This window comes from Myxocyprinus asiaticus, chromosome 2, assembly GCF_019703515.2.
Source record: "Myxocyprinus asiaticus isolate MX2 ecotype Aquarium Trade chromosome 2, UBuf_Myxa_2, whole genome shotgun sequence".
Lineage (NCBI taxonomy): Eukaryota > Metazoa > Chordata > Actinopteri > Cypriniformes > Catostomidae > Myxocyprinus > Myxocyprinus asiaticus.
This window is the reverse complement of record NC_059345.1, coordinates 30,321,388-30,333,914: the sequence shown is the minus strand read 5'-3', so window position 1 is coordinate 30,333,914 and position 12,527 is coordinate 30,321,388. Positions and strand designations below refer to the sequence as shown.

Sequence of the window (12,527 nt, the reverse complement as noted above, 5' to 3'; positions counted from 1 at the left end):
GGACCCAATTTTTTATGTATTTATCTCCTACGTCGATGACCACTCCATCACCCAAAACACAGATTCTGGGGCAAAACGAAATTCGAATGCCCAACACGTCATACACAAATCTCTATACCTTCAACCAAAATTCCTGGATCTCAGCACACCACAAAAAAACATGGGCTGTATCTCCATCCTCCGATTGGCAATGCCAGCAGGTGGGTGTGTCTTTAAGACCAAGCCTATACAGTCTAGAGGGGGTCCAATAGAATCTATGTAGAATCTTGAATTGCATAAGTCGCACCCTTGCACCTCTAGATACAGACATGCTGTTTTTTAGAATCCCAGCCCACACTCCCTCCTCCAATACCAAATTAATATCTTTCTCCCATAATCTCTTGATAGAGGTTAAAGCTCCGTCCCCCAGACTCTGAACTAGCAGGGAGTAATACATTGATGCCTCATGACCTTTTCCAAAAGCAGTAATCACCACTCCCAGAGTGTCTGCTGCTTTAGGGGGGTGTATGCTACTCCCAAATATAGTACAGAGCAGGTGGTCTGAATCAAACACTCTGGACACTTTTGTCCATGCCGAGTGCAAATGCAAGATAAGGGGGTGTAAATTAACTTCTCTGGTTAGTTTGATAGAAAGGCTTTGCAATGGCCAAATAGGGGCAAGAACTTCCTGTTCAATACAAAACCAGGGAGGAGCTCTCTCTCTCAGGTGGAAGCGACCAATGAGCCAAATGTCTGAGACTGAATGCATAATAATAAAACAAAATCTTGGGTAGGCCTAGCCCACCTTTGTCAATTGGCCTATGTAATTTGTTGAAATGCAATTTGGGACATTTACCATTCCAAATAAATGTCTTCGCTATGCTATCAAATTGCTTGAAATAAGAGAGGGGGACATCTACAGGGAGAGACTAGTAGATGTAGTAGACTGAATTTTGGAATACAATTAATTTGAATAACATTAACCTTCGCAATCATAGATAAATGTAATGAAGCCCACCTGCCCACATTGCTCAAAAAACTTTTTATTAAAGGGTCAAAATTAACTAACTAAATCACACAAATTTGCTGGGAATAAAATGCCCAAATACTTGATGACCTGTTTGGGGCACTGGAAGGTGCCCAGTTGAAAAGCCATTACTGGGCAGTACACTGTCAGAGCCAAAGCTTTGGATTTAAACCAACTGACTCTGTATCCTGAAAATTTAGAGAAGGAATTAATAATCCTGTGGAGGCAAGGCATAGATCTAATGGGGTCGGTGACAAATAATAAAAAATCATCTGCATAAAGCAAAAGCTTATGCGCCACCCCTCCCAACATCACCCCTGGAAAATCCTCCTCCTTTATATCGCGGTTGCTAATGGTTCTAGGGCAAGACAGAACAATAATGGGGAAAGAGGGCAACCATGACAGGTGCCCCTACCCTTAGTAAAATAATCTGAAATTAATCAATTTGTTTGTACCGCCGCTACTGGGTGTCTATAAAGTAACTTAATCCATTCAATAAAAGTATTTCCGAACCCATATATTTCCAAAATCTTAAAAAGATAATCCCATTCTACCATATCAAACGCCTTTTCGGCATCAATGAGATGGCAGCAACCAGAGTCTGATCATTCGCCACTGACCACATGATATTGATGAAATGCCTAATGTTATCAGAAGAGCTACGATCCCTAATAAACTCCACCTGATCTATATATATATAAGAGATATCATAACTTAATTGATTAGCCAGAATTTTTGACAAAATTTTAACGTCTAGCTGAATCAGGGAAATTGGACTGTAACTCTTACACTCTTCTTTGTCCTGATCTTTGTCCTTTTTAAGTATCAGACTGATCCGGGCTTGTATCATGGTTGGCGGAAGATTTCCATTCTTTAATGATTCCGTATAAACGTCTAACAAAAGTGGAGCCAACTCTGTAGCATAAGATCTACAAAAATTAAGCAGCAAAGCCATCTGGCCCCGGAGCTTTGCCTGTGGGTAAAGCCTTAATTACCTCATCAAGCTCCTCCAAGGTTATCTCAGAATCAAGAGAATTTTTTTGCTCATTCGTAAGTTTAGGGAGATCTAATGGTTCCACAAAGTTTCTAATATCTTCATCAGTAGATGAAGACGTGGAACTGTAAAGATCAAGATAGAATTCATTAAAAGCATTATTAATATCAATGACCGAGGTAAATATTTCACCACTAGCAGTTTTCACTGAGGAAATGGTAGAAAAAGACTCTCTCTGCTTTATATATCTAGCCAAAAGCCTCCCTGTTTTATCCCCCGACTCAAATTAAGACGGTCTTGCCTGAATAGCCAAAATTCCACATTCCGTGACAAAATAGTATTATATTGGGTCAATTCACTGAGGCCATCAGAAGACATTTGGCACTTCAGCTCTGCCTCGGCACTTTTAATATTCCCTTCTAACTCCATGAGTTCTCGTGCTTTGGATTTTTTGATGAATGAGGCATACTGTAACATCCGACCCCTAAGAACTGCCTCCCAAGCCATGCCCACAGACGATACTGAGGACCAGTTGGTCTCCATATAAACATTGATTTCAGACTTTAACATTTGTTGGAATTCAGGATTTTGCAAAAGGGATACATTAAAGCACCAACTATATGATTTATTTTTCTCCGTATGTGGCAACACCTCTAAAAATACCAGGACGTGATCTGAGACTTAAGATGTTTCCAATTTAGCAATCAACAACAGATGAAATGAGGGAATTATATATATATATATATATATATATATATATATATATATCAGGTGCATCTCAATAAATTAGAATGTCGTGGAAAAGTTCATTTATTTCAGTAATTCAACTCAAATTGTGAAACTCGTGTATTAAATAAATTCAGTGCACACAGACTGAAGTAGTTTAAGTCTTTGGTTCTTTTAATTGTGATGATTTTGGCTCACATTTAACAAAAACCCACCAATTCACTATCTCAAAAAATTAGAATACATCATAAGACCAATAACAAAAAACATTTTTAGTGAATTGTTGGCCTTCTGGAAAGTATGTTCATTTACTGTATATGTACTCAATACTTAGTAGGGGCTCCTTTTGCTTTAATTACTGCCTCAATTCGGTGTGGCATGGAGGTGATCAGTTTGTGGCACTGCCGAGGTGGTATGGAAGCCCAGGTTTCTTTGACAGTGGCCTTCAGCTCATCTGCATTTTTTGGTCTCTTGTTTCTCATTTTCCTCTTGACAATACCCCATAGATTCTCTATGGGGTTCAGGTCTGGTGAGTTTGCTGGCCAGTCAAGCACACCAACACCATGGTCATTTAACCAACTTTTGGTGCTTTTGGCAGTGTGGGCAGGTGCCAAATCCTGCTGGAAAATGAAATCAGCATCTTTAAAAAGCTGGTCAGCAGAAGGAAGCATGAAGTGCTCCAAAATTTCTTGGTAAACGGGTGCAGTGACTTTGGTTTTCAAAAAACACAATGGACCAACACAAGCAGATGACATTGCACCCCAAATCATCACAGATTGTGGAAACTTAACACTGGACTTCAAGCAACTTGGGCTATGAGCTTCTCCACCCTTCCTCCAGACTCTAGGACTTTGGTTTCCAAATGAAATACAAAACTTGCTCTCATCTGAAAAGAGGACTTTGGACCACTGGGCAACAGTCCAGTTCTTCTTCTCCTTAGCCCAGGTAAGACGCCTCTGACATTGTCTGTGGTTCAGGAGTGGCTTAACAAGAGGAATACGACAACTGTAGCCAAATTCCTTGACACGTCTGTGTGTGGTGGCTCTTGATGCCTTAACCCCAGCCTCAGTCCATTCCTTGTGAAGTTCACCCAAATTCTTGAATCGATTTTGCTCGACAATCATAAGGCTGCGGTTCTCTTGGTTGGTTGTGCATCTTTTTCTTCCACACTTTTTCCTTCCACTCAACTTTCTGTTAACATGCTTGGATACAGCACTCTGTGAACAGCCAGCTTCTTTGGCAATGAATGTTTGTGGCTTACCCTCCTTGTGAAGGGTGTCAATGATTGTCTTCTGGACAACTGTCAGATCAGCAGTCTTCCCCATGACTGTGTAGCCTAGTGAACCAAACTGAGAGACCATTTTGAAGGCTTAGGAAACCTTTGCAGGTGTTTTGAGTTGATTAGCTGATTGGCATGTCACCATATTCTAATTTTTTGAGATAGTGAATTGGTGGGTTTTTGTTAAATGTGAGCCAAAATCATCACAATTAAAAGAACCAAAGACTTAAACTACTTCAGTCTGTGTGCATTGAATTTCTTTAATACAGGAGTTTCACAATTTGAGCTGAATTACTGAAATAAATGAACTTTTCCACGACATTCTAATTTATTGAGATGCACCTGTATATAGATATATATAGAGATATATATATATCTATATATATATCTATATATATATATATATATATATCTATTCTAGAATAAATCTTATGGACTGATGAATGTATAGTCCCTACCAGATGGGTTCAAATATCTGTAAGACCAAGATTTTTAAACATCCTTTAATGTTTGACTGTTGCTCTAGGGGGCTTACACACTTTTGCTTCACTATGATCAAGGACTGAATCCATCAAAAGATTAAAGTCTCCTCCCAATATTATATCATGAGGGGTGCCAACGGCTTGCAACATCCCTTCAAGATCTATAAAAAAGCCCTGATCATCAAAGTTAGGTGCATAAATATTAGCCAAAATCAACCTTTGCCCCTGAATTTCAGCTAAAACCATAATGACTCTTCCTAATTTATCTTTACTCTGTTTGAGACATTTGAATTGTAGATGTTTACTTATCAGTATAATGACTCCCCTGCTCTTCCTTGAGCCAGCACTAAAGAAAATATTTCCACCCCATATCTTCCCACATTTTTCAGCTTTCTGCGGGGAAAGATGCATTTCTTGAAGAAACACTATATCATATTTCTTAGGTTTAAGAAAAGAAATAACCTTCCTTCTTTTTATGGGGTGCCCCAACCCAGTCACATTCCATGTGGAGAGAGACAATCCACTCATATTAACATTTTGACATATTAGAAAAAAATAGATTGTGTGTCAAAAACAAAATTATAAAGACCACATTCCAACATTAGTGCAACAGTCAAACCCTGAACTTTCCCCCGAACCAAACAAACAGAAAAAAAAAAACCGTGTGCATTAACCCCGTGCACAACAACGCCAACCGGCGTCCATCCTCCTAAACTCAAACAGTCCATGTATGCCTACAAGAGTCCCCGCAACAACTTTGCCATCGGATTGCTCAAGTCTGGTGCTTCTGTACAATTTTTGTGAGACAGAATTACATAACAGAAAGTAATCTATAAAACAAACTCCATCTAATAGGCAGAATAAACACAAAGAACATGTAGATTCATTCACAAAATGTCTCGAAGGTATGTTCCTCCACAAAACCAATTCCAGCCTCTAGCGGGACCAGCACACACACACACACACAAAAAGAAAAAACCCGTTCAGTTTCCTCGGGCAGTCAAACGAATGTTCAGTGAGTCAAGCTCACTTGGGGGTCAACGTGATAAACACCAAATGGCTTACTCACCCCATTGTCTCTATGAAAGACAATGCTTGCTGTGGGCATGTAAATATTTTGCAGCCATCCTTAGAATCTATTCTCTGTTTGGACGGAAACATCAGAGCAAAAGTGACCTTCCGTTGATGTAAGAGTTTCTTGCATTCCTTGAATCGATCACGTTTCTCTTGTCGAATTTGCAAAGTCTGGGAACAAGGAAATGCTGTGGTTTTTCTAAGAGAGCTTTCCTTTGCTCCTCGCCACGCGTAACACAAGATCTTTATCGGATGATCTCGGAAATTTGGCCAGAATTGATGGGGGCCTGTCTCCCTCCGCGGATCTGCGAGCCGGGACTCTGTGAGCTCAGTCAATTTCCAGCTTATGGCCTGTTATGTCGAGCAGACTCGGGAAGAGCTCGTCTAGGAATTTTACCATATCTCGGCCTTCCTCATGCTCAGGAATTCCAACAATTCGGACGTTGTTTCGTCGATCACGATTCTCCAAATCCTCCAGTTTTCCCCAAACGCGTTCCAAATCTACTTTGGTCATTAGCGGATTAGCAGCTAATTCCCTCTCTGATGACTCCAAATAATCGACCCGTCTCTTGACATCCCCGATTCTTGTAACCAACTCAAATAATTTCGCCTCCATCGCTGTAATCAATCGATGTATTACAGCAAGATCCTCCAGGTCCGCTACAACCTTCGTCAGCATCACAGACATGCTCGCCAGTTGCCGCTGGATTTCTCCCGCCGCACTGTCCGAACTGAGTCTCTGGTCTGTGGGCCTGTCAGAGGTATCAGCTTGAGCACGTAAGTGTCTTTTAATATCTCCAGAGCCCAAGGATTTTGAATTCTTTGATATGTTGACTTCGCAGAACAGTTATGTAGCAGGGTGTACTGAATCTCACTGGTTTATGACATAAAAATAATCAAAAACTAGCAAAGTGCGCAGAGCTCGTCGTTTAAACATCCGACTCTCGCATGGCGCCATGCGACTCTTGAGTAACATAATTCTTAACATATTTAAAAATAAATATTCATTACTAGTTCTTTGTTTAAAAGTTTAGCAATTAATAAAGTGAGTGCACCTAAGTTAAGGTTTACATCCTACCTGAAAATATTTTTTTTCAGTGCATGATAAATGATAAAATTATTTTACATTTGATCTCTGTAGCTCTCCCCTCGGCATTGAATTTATATGCACTGTCTGTATGAATTTCTGCTTCAAGTCCAATGTTTATTTTGAGTATTTTAACATTCTACTTTATCATTTCTGTAGTTTGTGAAGTAATATCTCAGTACAAATCCTCATTGAAAGTTTGAGTGATTTGTTAACTATTTACTGGTCTTACATATCTACAGTTATGTAGCTTGGATTTGACTGATACACTGCCTGGCCAAAAAAAAGTCACATACACTAATATTTCGTTGGACCACCTTTAGCTTTGATTACGGCACGCATTCATCGTGGCATTGTTTAGACAATCTTATGCAACGTCACAACATTTATTTCCATCCAGAGTTGCATTAATTTTTGGCCGAGATCTTGTATCGACGACGGGAGAGTCGAACCACTCCGTAAAGTCTTCTCCAGCACATCCCAAAGACTTTCAGTGGGGTTAAGGTCAGGACTCTGTGGTGGCCAATTCATGTGTGAAAATGATTCCTCATGCTCCCTGAACCACTCTTTCACAATTTGAGCCTGATGAATCTTGGCATTGTCATCCTGGAATATCCCCGTGCCGTCAGGGAAGAAATAAATCCATTGATGGGATAACCTTGTCATTCAGAGCATTCAAGTCAGCTGACTTCATTTTATTGCCGCATAATGTTGCTGAACCTAGACCTGACCAATTGAAGCAACCCCAGATCAAAACACTGCCTCCAGAGGCTTGTACAATGGGCACTATGCATGACGCACCCATCGCTTTGGAATAGGGTAAATCTGGACTCATCAGCCCACATGACCTTTTTCCATTGCTCCAAAGTCCAATATTTATTCTCCCTAGCAAAGTGAAGTCATTTTTTTCCAATTAGCCTCACTAACAAGTGACTTTCTTGTGGCCACACAGCTGTTTAGTCCCAATCCTGTAAGTTCTCGTCGCATTGTGCGTGTGGAATAGTTTTTACTTTCACTATTAAACATGACCGTGAGTTGTACTGTCGATTTTTTTTTTTTACGATGTGACTTCAAGCATTTTAGTGATCTCTGATCACGATCATTCAGGATTTTTTTCCGACCACATTTCTTCCGTGAAGCTGACGGTTCACCACTACCCTTCCAGGTTTTAATAATGCGGTGTACAGTTCTTAACCCAATTCCAGTGATTTCAGCTATCTTCTTAGTTGTTTTCTTTGCTTGAATGCAGGCCAATAATTTGCCCCTTCTGAAACACGGTAATATCTTTTCCACGACCACAGGATATGCCTTCCGACATGGTTGTTTAAGAAATGAGAAGCTACACACAGCATCAGTTAGTGTTAAAATAATTGTTGCCAGCTGAAACATATTTATCACTGCAATAATGATCAATCATAGGCTCTTAAGTACTGCTTATTTAAATCCAAACTGCGACTTTTTGGCCACGTAGTGTATATACCCTTTCCTCTATTTTTCTGCCTTCATTCTTTCTTTCTTCCTCCCTCACCTTAATTTTTTCTCCCTCTTACCTATTCTGCAACCTCTTTCTCATCCCTCCATCCCTGTTCCTCCACTCCTGATCCCTTTTTTCCCACCCCTTTATTCTCTCTCACACTCACTCACCAACTGACTAGTGAAAGCCTTTTCTCTCTTTTTCATCCCTCCATTTTCTCTTCCCTCTCAATATCTATTGTAGCACAAGGTTTATTTACCCATCAGTAGCTCCTTGGAATACAGTACATATACAAACACAGCAGTATAGTCTTACACCCATACCACAACAAGTAGTTCATAAACATACTAATTAATTATCCACTACTGATGTTATTTAAAAGTTTGCGTCAGACCTGCAGCACTTTTGTCACCTTATGTGTCAGTTCTGAGCTGTTGTTTAGATGTTTTGTTTTTTCATTCCATTAGGGAACAAAGGGGTTTAAATGTGATGTATGTTCACGAGAATTTACATTGTCTGCAAACCTGAAGAGGCACATGTTAATTCACGCCAGTGTCCGACCCTTCCAGTGTCATGTGTGCTTCAAATCTTTTGTCCAGAAACAGACCCTCAAAACTCACATGATCGTACACCTGCCTGTGAAGCCCTTCAAGTGCAAAGTAAGACACCCAGACACTTTTTTCATACATGAATGTCAGTTCATTTTCAACTCTAGTTGTCTGGATTATTTTTTACCTAATGGTGTAGCAGTGTGACTTTCTGTTTGGTTCATACAACTATTTGAATACAGCCATTTGAATTGTTTTCCACAGGTATGTGGAAAGTCATTTAACCGAATGTACAACCTCCTGGGCCACATGCATCTCCATGCTGGCAGTAAACCCTTCAAGTGTGCATATTGCTCCAGTAAATTTAATCTGAAGGGAAATCTCAGCAGACACATGAAAGTTAAACATGGAATGGATGTCTCTCCAGATGGACAAGGTGAGAATAAAGCAACTGCTTTGTATCTAACATGCCAGCTTATCCATATACAGTTTTTAAAAAAACTGTCTTTTATTAAGGATAGTGATCATATGAAGCCGTTTATTGTCACATAGTTGTTTGGCTCCTTTTTAAATCATAATGATAACAGAAATCACCCAAATGGCCCTGATCAAAAGTTTACATACCCTTGAATGTTTGGCCTTGTTACAGACACACAAGGTGACACACACAGGTTTAAATGTCAATTAAAGGTTAATTTCCCACACCTGTGGCTTTTTAAATTGCAATAAGTGTCTGTGTATAAATAGTCAATGAGTTTGTTAGCTCTCACGTGGATGCACTGAGCAGGCTAGATACTGAGCCATGGGGAGCAGAAAAGAAATGTCAAAAGACAAAAGGGTGTGTGAGCTCTAAAGGCACGGAGAATCTTGTGAAAATTGATGGCAAGATGAATGCAGCATGTTATCAGAAAATACTGGCAGACAATTTGCATTCTTCTGCACAAAAGCTGCGCATGGGACGCTCTTGGACTTTCCAGCACGACAATGACCCTAAGCACAAGGCCAAGTTGACCCTCCAGTGGTTACAGCAGAAAAAGGTGAAGGTTCTGGAGTGGCCATCACAGTCTCCTGACCTTAATATTATTGAGCCACTCTGGGGAGATCTCAAACGTGCGGTTCATGCAAGATGACCAAAGACTTTGCATGATCTGGAGGCATTTTGCCAAGATGAATGGGCAGCTATACCACCTGCAAGAATTTGGGGCCTCATTGACAACTATTACAAAAGACCGCACGCTGTCATTGATGCTAAAGGGGGCAATACACAGTATTAATAACTAAGGGTATGCAGACTTTTGAATGGGTCATTTCATTTTTTCTTTGTTGCCATATTTTGTTTTATGATTGTGCCATTCTGTTATAACCTACAGTTGAATATGAATCCCATAAGAAATAAAATAAATGTGTTTTGCCTGCTCACTCATGTTTTCTTTAAAAATGGTACATATATTACCAATTCTCCAAGGGTATGCAAACTTTTGAGCACAACTGTAATTATCTATCTTGTGACTTTTCCAAGTTTGAGAAGCGTCTATTGAAGTATATGAAACATGTTTTGTAATGCTTTTTATTTTTTAAACAGATGCTCCACCTGACATGGAGTCCCATGCGGACTTTGAGGAGGAGAACTTCAATTTCGCAGCACCACAGAATATGGAAAATAACGATGCACCGAACCTAACTAAGCTCTCTGAAGTGGCCATCCAGGAGCTTGACTATTACAACTTTGGGAAGGATGTGGGAAGCTACAATTCAGCATAAACACTATCTGAATTAAAGACAAGCTGAATAAGGAAAGTAACAAATGGCCTGAGCTGGCACTTCTCAACCATGAGTTGATTGAGTTGTTCCTCCATGAGAACCACTGCTCGCCTTTTTGAAGTTGCTGAAGAGCAAGTAGTTGGAGGCCATATTGGCCTCCTGGGGTTGATGTCATGGAGTAGGTACTCTGCTTCTATAGTTTGCTGTTGACTCGTTTAAGTTCTAACAAACCTCAACTCTGTACTGTTAGTATGTTTTGGATTATATGGTTACATTTAATAACTGAAACATTAGCGTCATGAAACCATACTAAATTGCAGATGTGTACACTTGCAATCTTGTGCAAAGTATTCCACAGTCCTCCCAATTTAATTTTGGTTGGTAATATTGGATAAGCAGGTGCATGCAGCCTTGTGGCCTTCATTGGTGCGGTACCTCAGAGTAGTCTATTAACTAGTTATTTCAAAGTTACTCAAACTTTTAGGCTATGAGTAACTGAAAGTGAAAGCAATATACACCGATCAGCCACAACATTAAAACAACCTGCCTAATATTGTGTAGATCCGCCTCGTGCCACCAAAACACTGCCAACCATTCTGAGATGCTATTTTTCTCACCACAATTGTACAGAGCGGTTATCTGAGTTACTGAAGACTTTGTCAGTTTGAACCAGTCTGGCCATTCTCTGTTGACCTCTCTCATCAATAAGGCATATCCATCCCCCGAACATCCGCTCACTGGATTTTTTTTGTTTTTGGCACCTTTCGGAGTAAATTCTATAGACTGTTGTGTGTGAAAATCCCAGGAGATCATCAGTTACAGAAATACTAAAACCAGCCTGTCTGGCATCAACAATCATCCATGCTATTATCTAATCAGCCAATCGTGTGGCAGCCGTGCAGTGCATAAAATCATGTAGATACGGGTCAGGAGCTTCAGTTAATGTTCACATCAACAATCAGAGTGGGGAAAAAAATTCTCTCAATGATTTGGACTGTGGCATGATTGTTGGTGCCATTTTGGTGGCACAAGGGGGACCCACACAAAATATTAGGCAGGTGGTTTTAATGTTGTGGCTGATCAGTGTATATTGCCCTCACTTTCAGTTACTCATAGAAATGCACAGAAAAAAAAAAAAAACAGGCCCATATTTTTGTTGTTGTTGTTGCTTGAGCAGGAAAGTCAAGTAAAATGGTTGGATTTCTGCCTGTGTAAAATTGGCTTGTGTGTGTGTATGTAAAAAAAAAAAGAAAAAAAAGTGTGTGCCTGGGCCCCATGTCCAAAGCTACTGCTCTCTTTTCTGGTACAGGACCATATGCTGCCCATTCCTGAGCACAACTACCGTTGCCAGAACTAAAAATCTTAAACTACTTCTTCAAACATTTGGAGAATTACTTTGTATTGACTTCCTATTTATTTTGCACTTTGAAAAATATTTTACTTATGAGCCTTTTTCATCACTGACTGTTTGATTTTCGGTGTAATTTTATCTCCAAGGAGATAACAAGCCTGTATTACGTTCATAAAAGCTGTTTCTCTAGGCAACTTTGCCAATTCTGTAGATTCTTTAATAAACTCTGGTTTTGAAGTTTAAATGCATTTGACTAGACATTTCAATGGATAAAATGCACTCAACTGACTTTAAGACTGGACTATAGACATTTTGTTTGTGTGTGTATCCAATATTGAGCATGATATGAAATTAAGCAGTACTCATTGCTGGACACGCTTAAGTAAAAGTTTGACGACATTTGTTGTGCGATGTAGGATGATTTTACAGTCCAAGTTTAGCTACAGTACCATTTGACATTAAAGGAATAGTTCACCCAAAAATGAAAATTTGCTTAGAATTTACTCACCCTCAGGTCATCCAAGATGTATCTGAATTTCTTTCTTCATCAAAACAGAATTTAAGACTTTTAGGATTTCATTTCAGGCCTCCTCCTCTAAACAATGCAAGTGAATGTCCTCCATTTTTTGAAGGTCCAAAATGCATATTTAGGGTGCATCAAAATAATCCACACGACTCCAGTCGACAAATAAAGTTCTTCTGAACGCAAACAATTGATTATTTTTAGAAACAGAACAATACTTAT

The 12,527-nt window shown here is 39.7% G+C and overlaps 1 protein-coding gene across 3 annotated transcripts in view; it reads left to right on the top strand.

Moving 5' to 3' along the window:
• Positions 1–12,026, top strand: part of znf710b (zinc finger protein 710b) — a 29,258-nt gene extending 17,232 nt beyond the window's left edge. For all 3 annotated transcript variants that reach the window (XM_051644325.1, XM_051644317.1, XM_051644308.1), the window contains 3 exons: positions 8,590–8,781; positions 8,935–9,106; positions 10,253–12,026. In XM_051644325.1, coding sequence (XP_051500285.1) covers positions 8,590–8,781; positions 8,935–9,106; positions 10,253–10,431 — 543 coding nt within the window. In that variant the 3' untranslated portion in view covers positions 10,432–12,026. The remainder of the gene's footprint in view (positions 1–8,589; positions 8,782–8,934; positions 9,107–10,252) is intronic.
• The last annotated feature ends 501 nt before the right edge of the window (positions 12,027–12,527 follow it).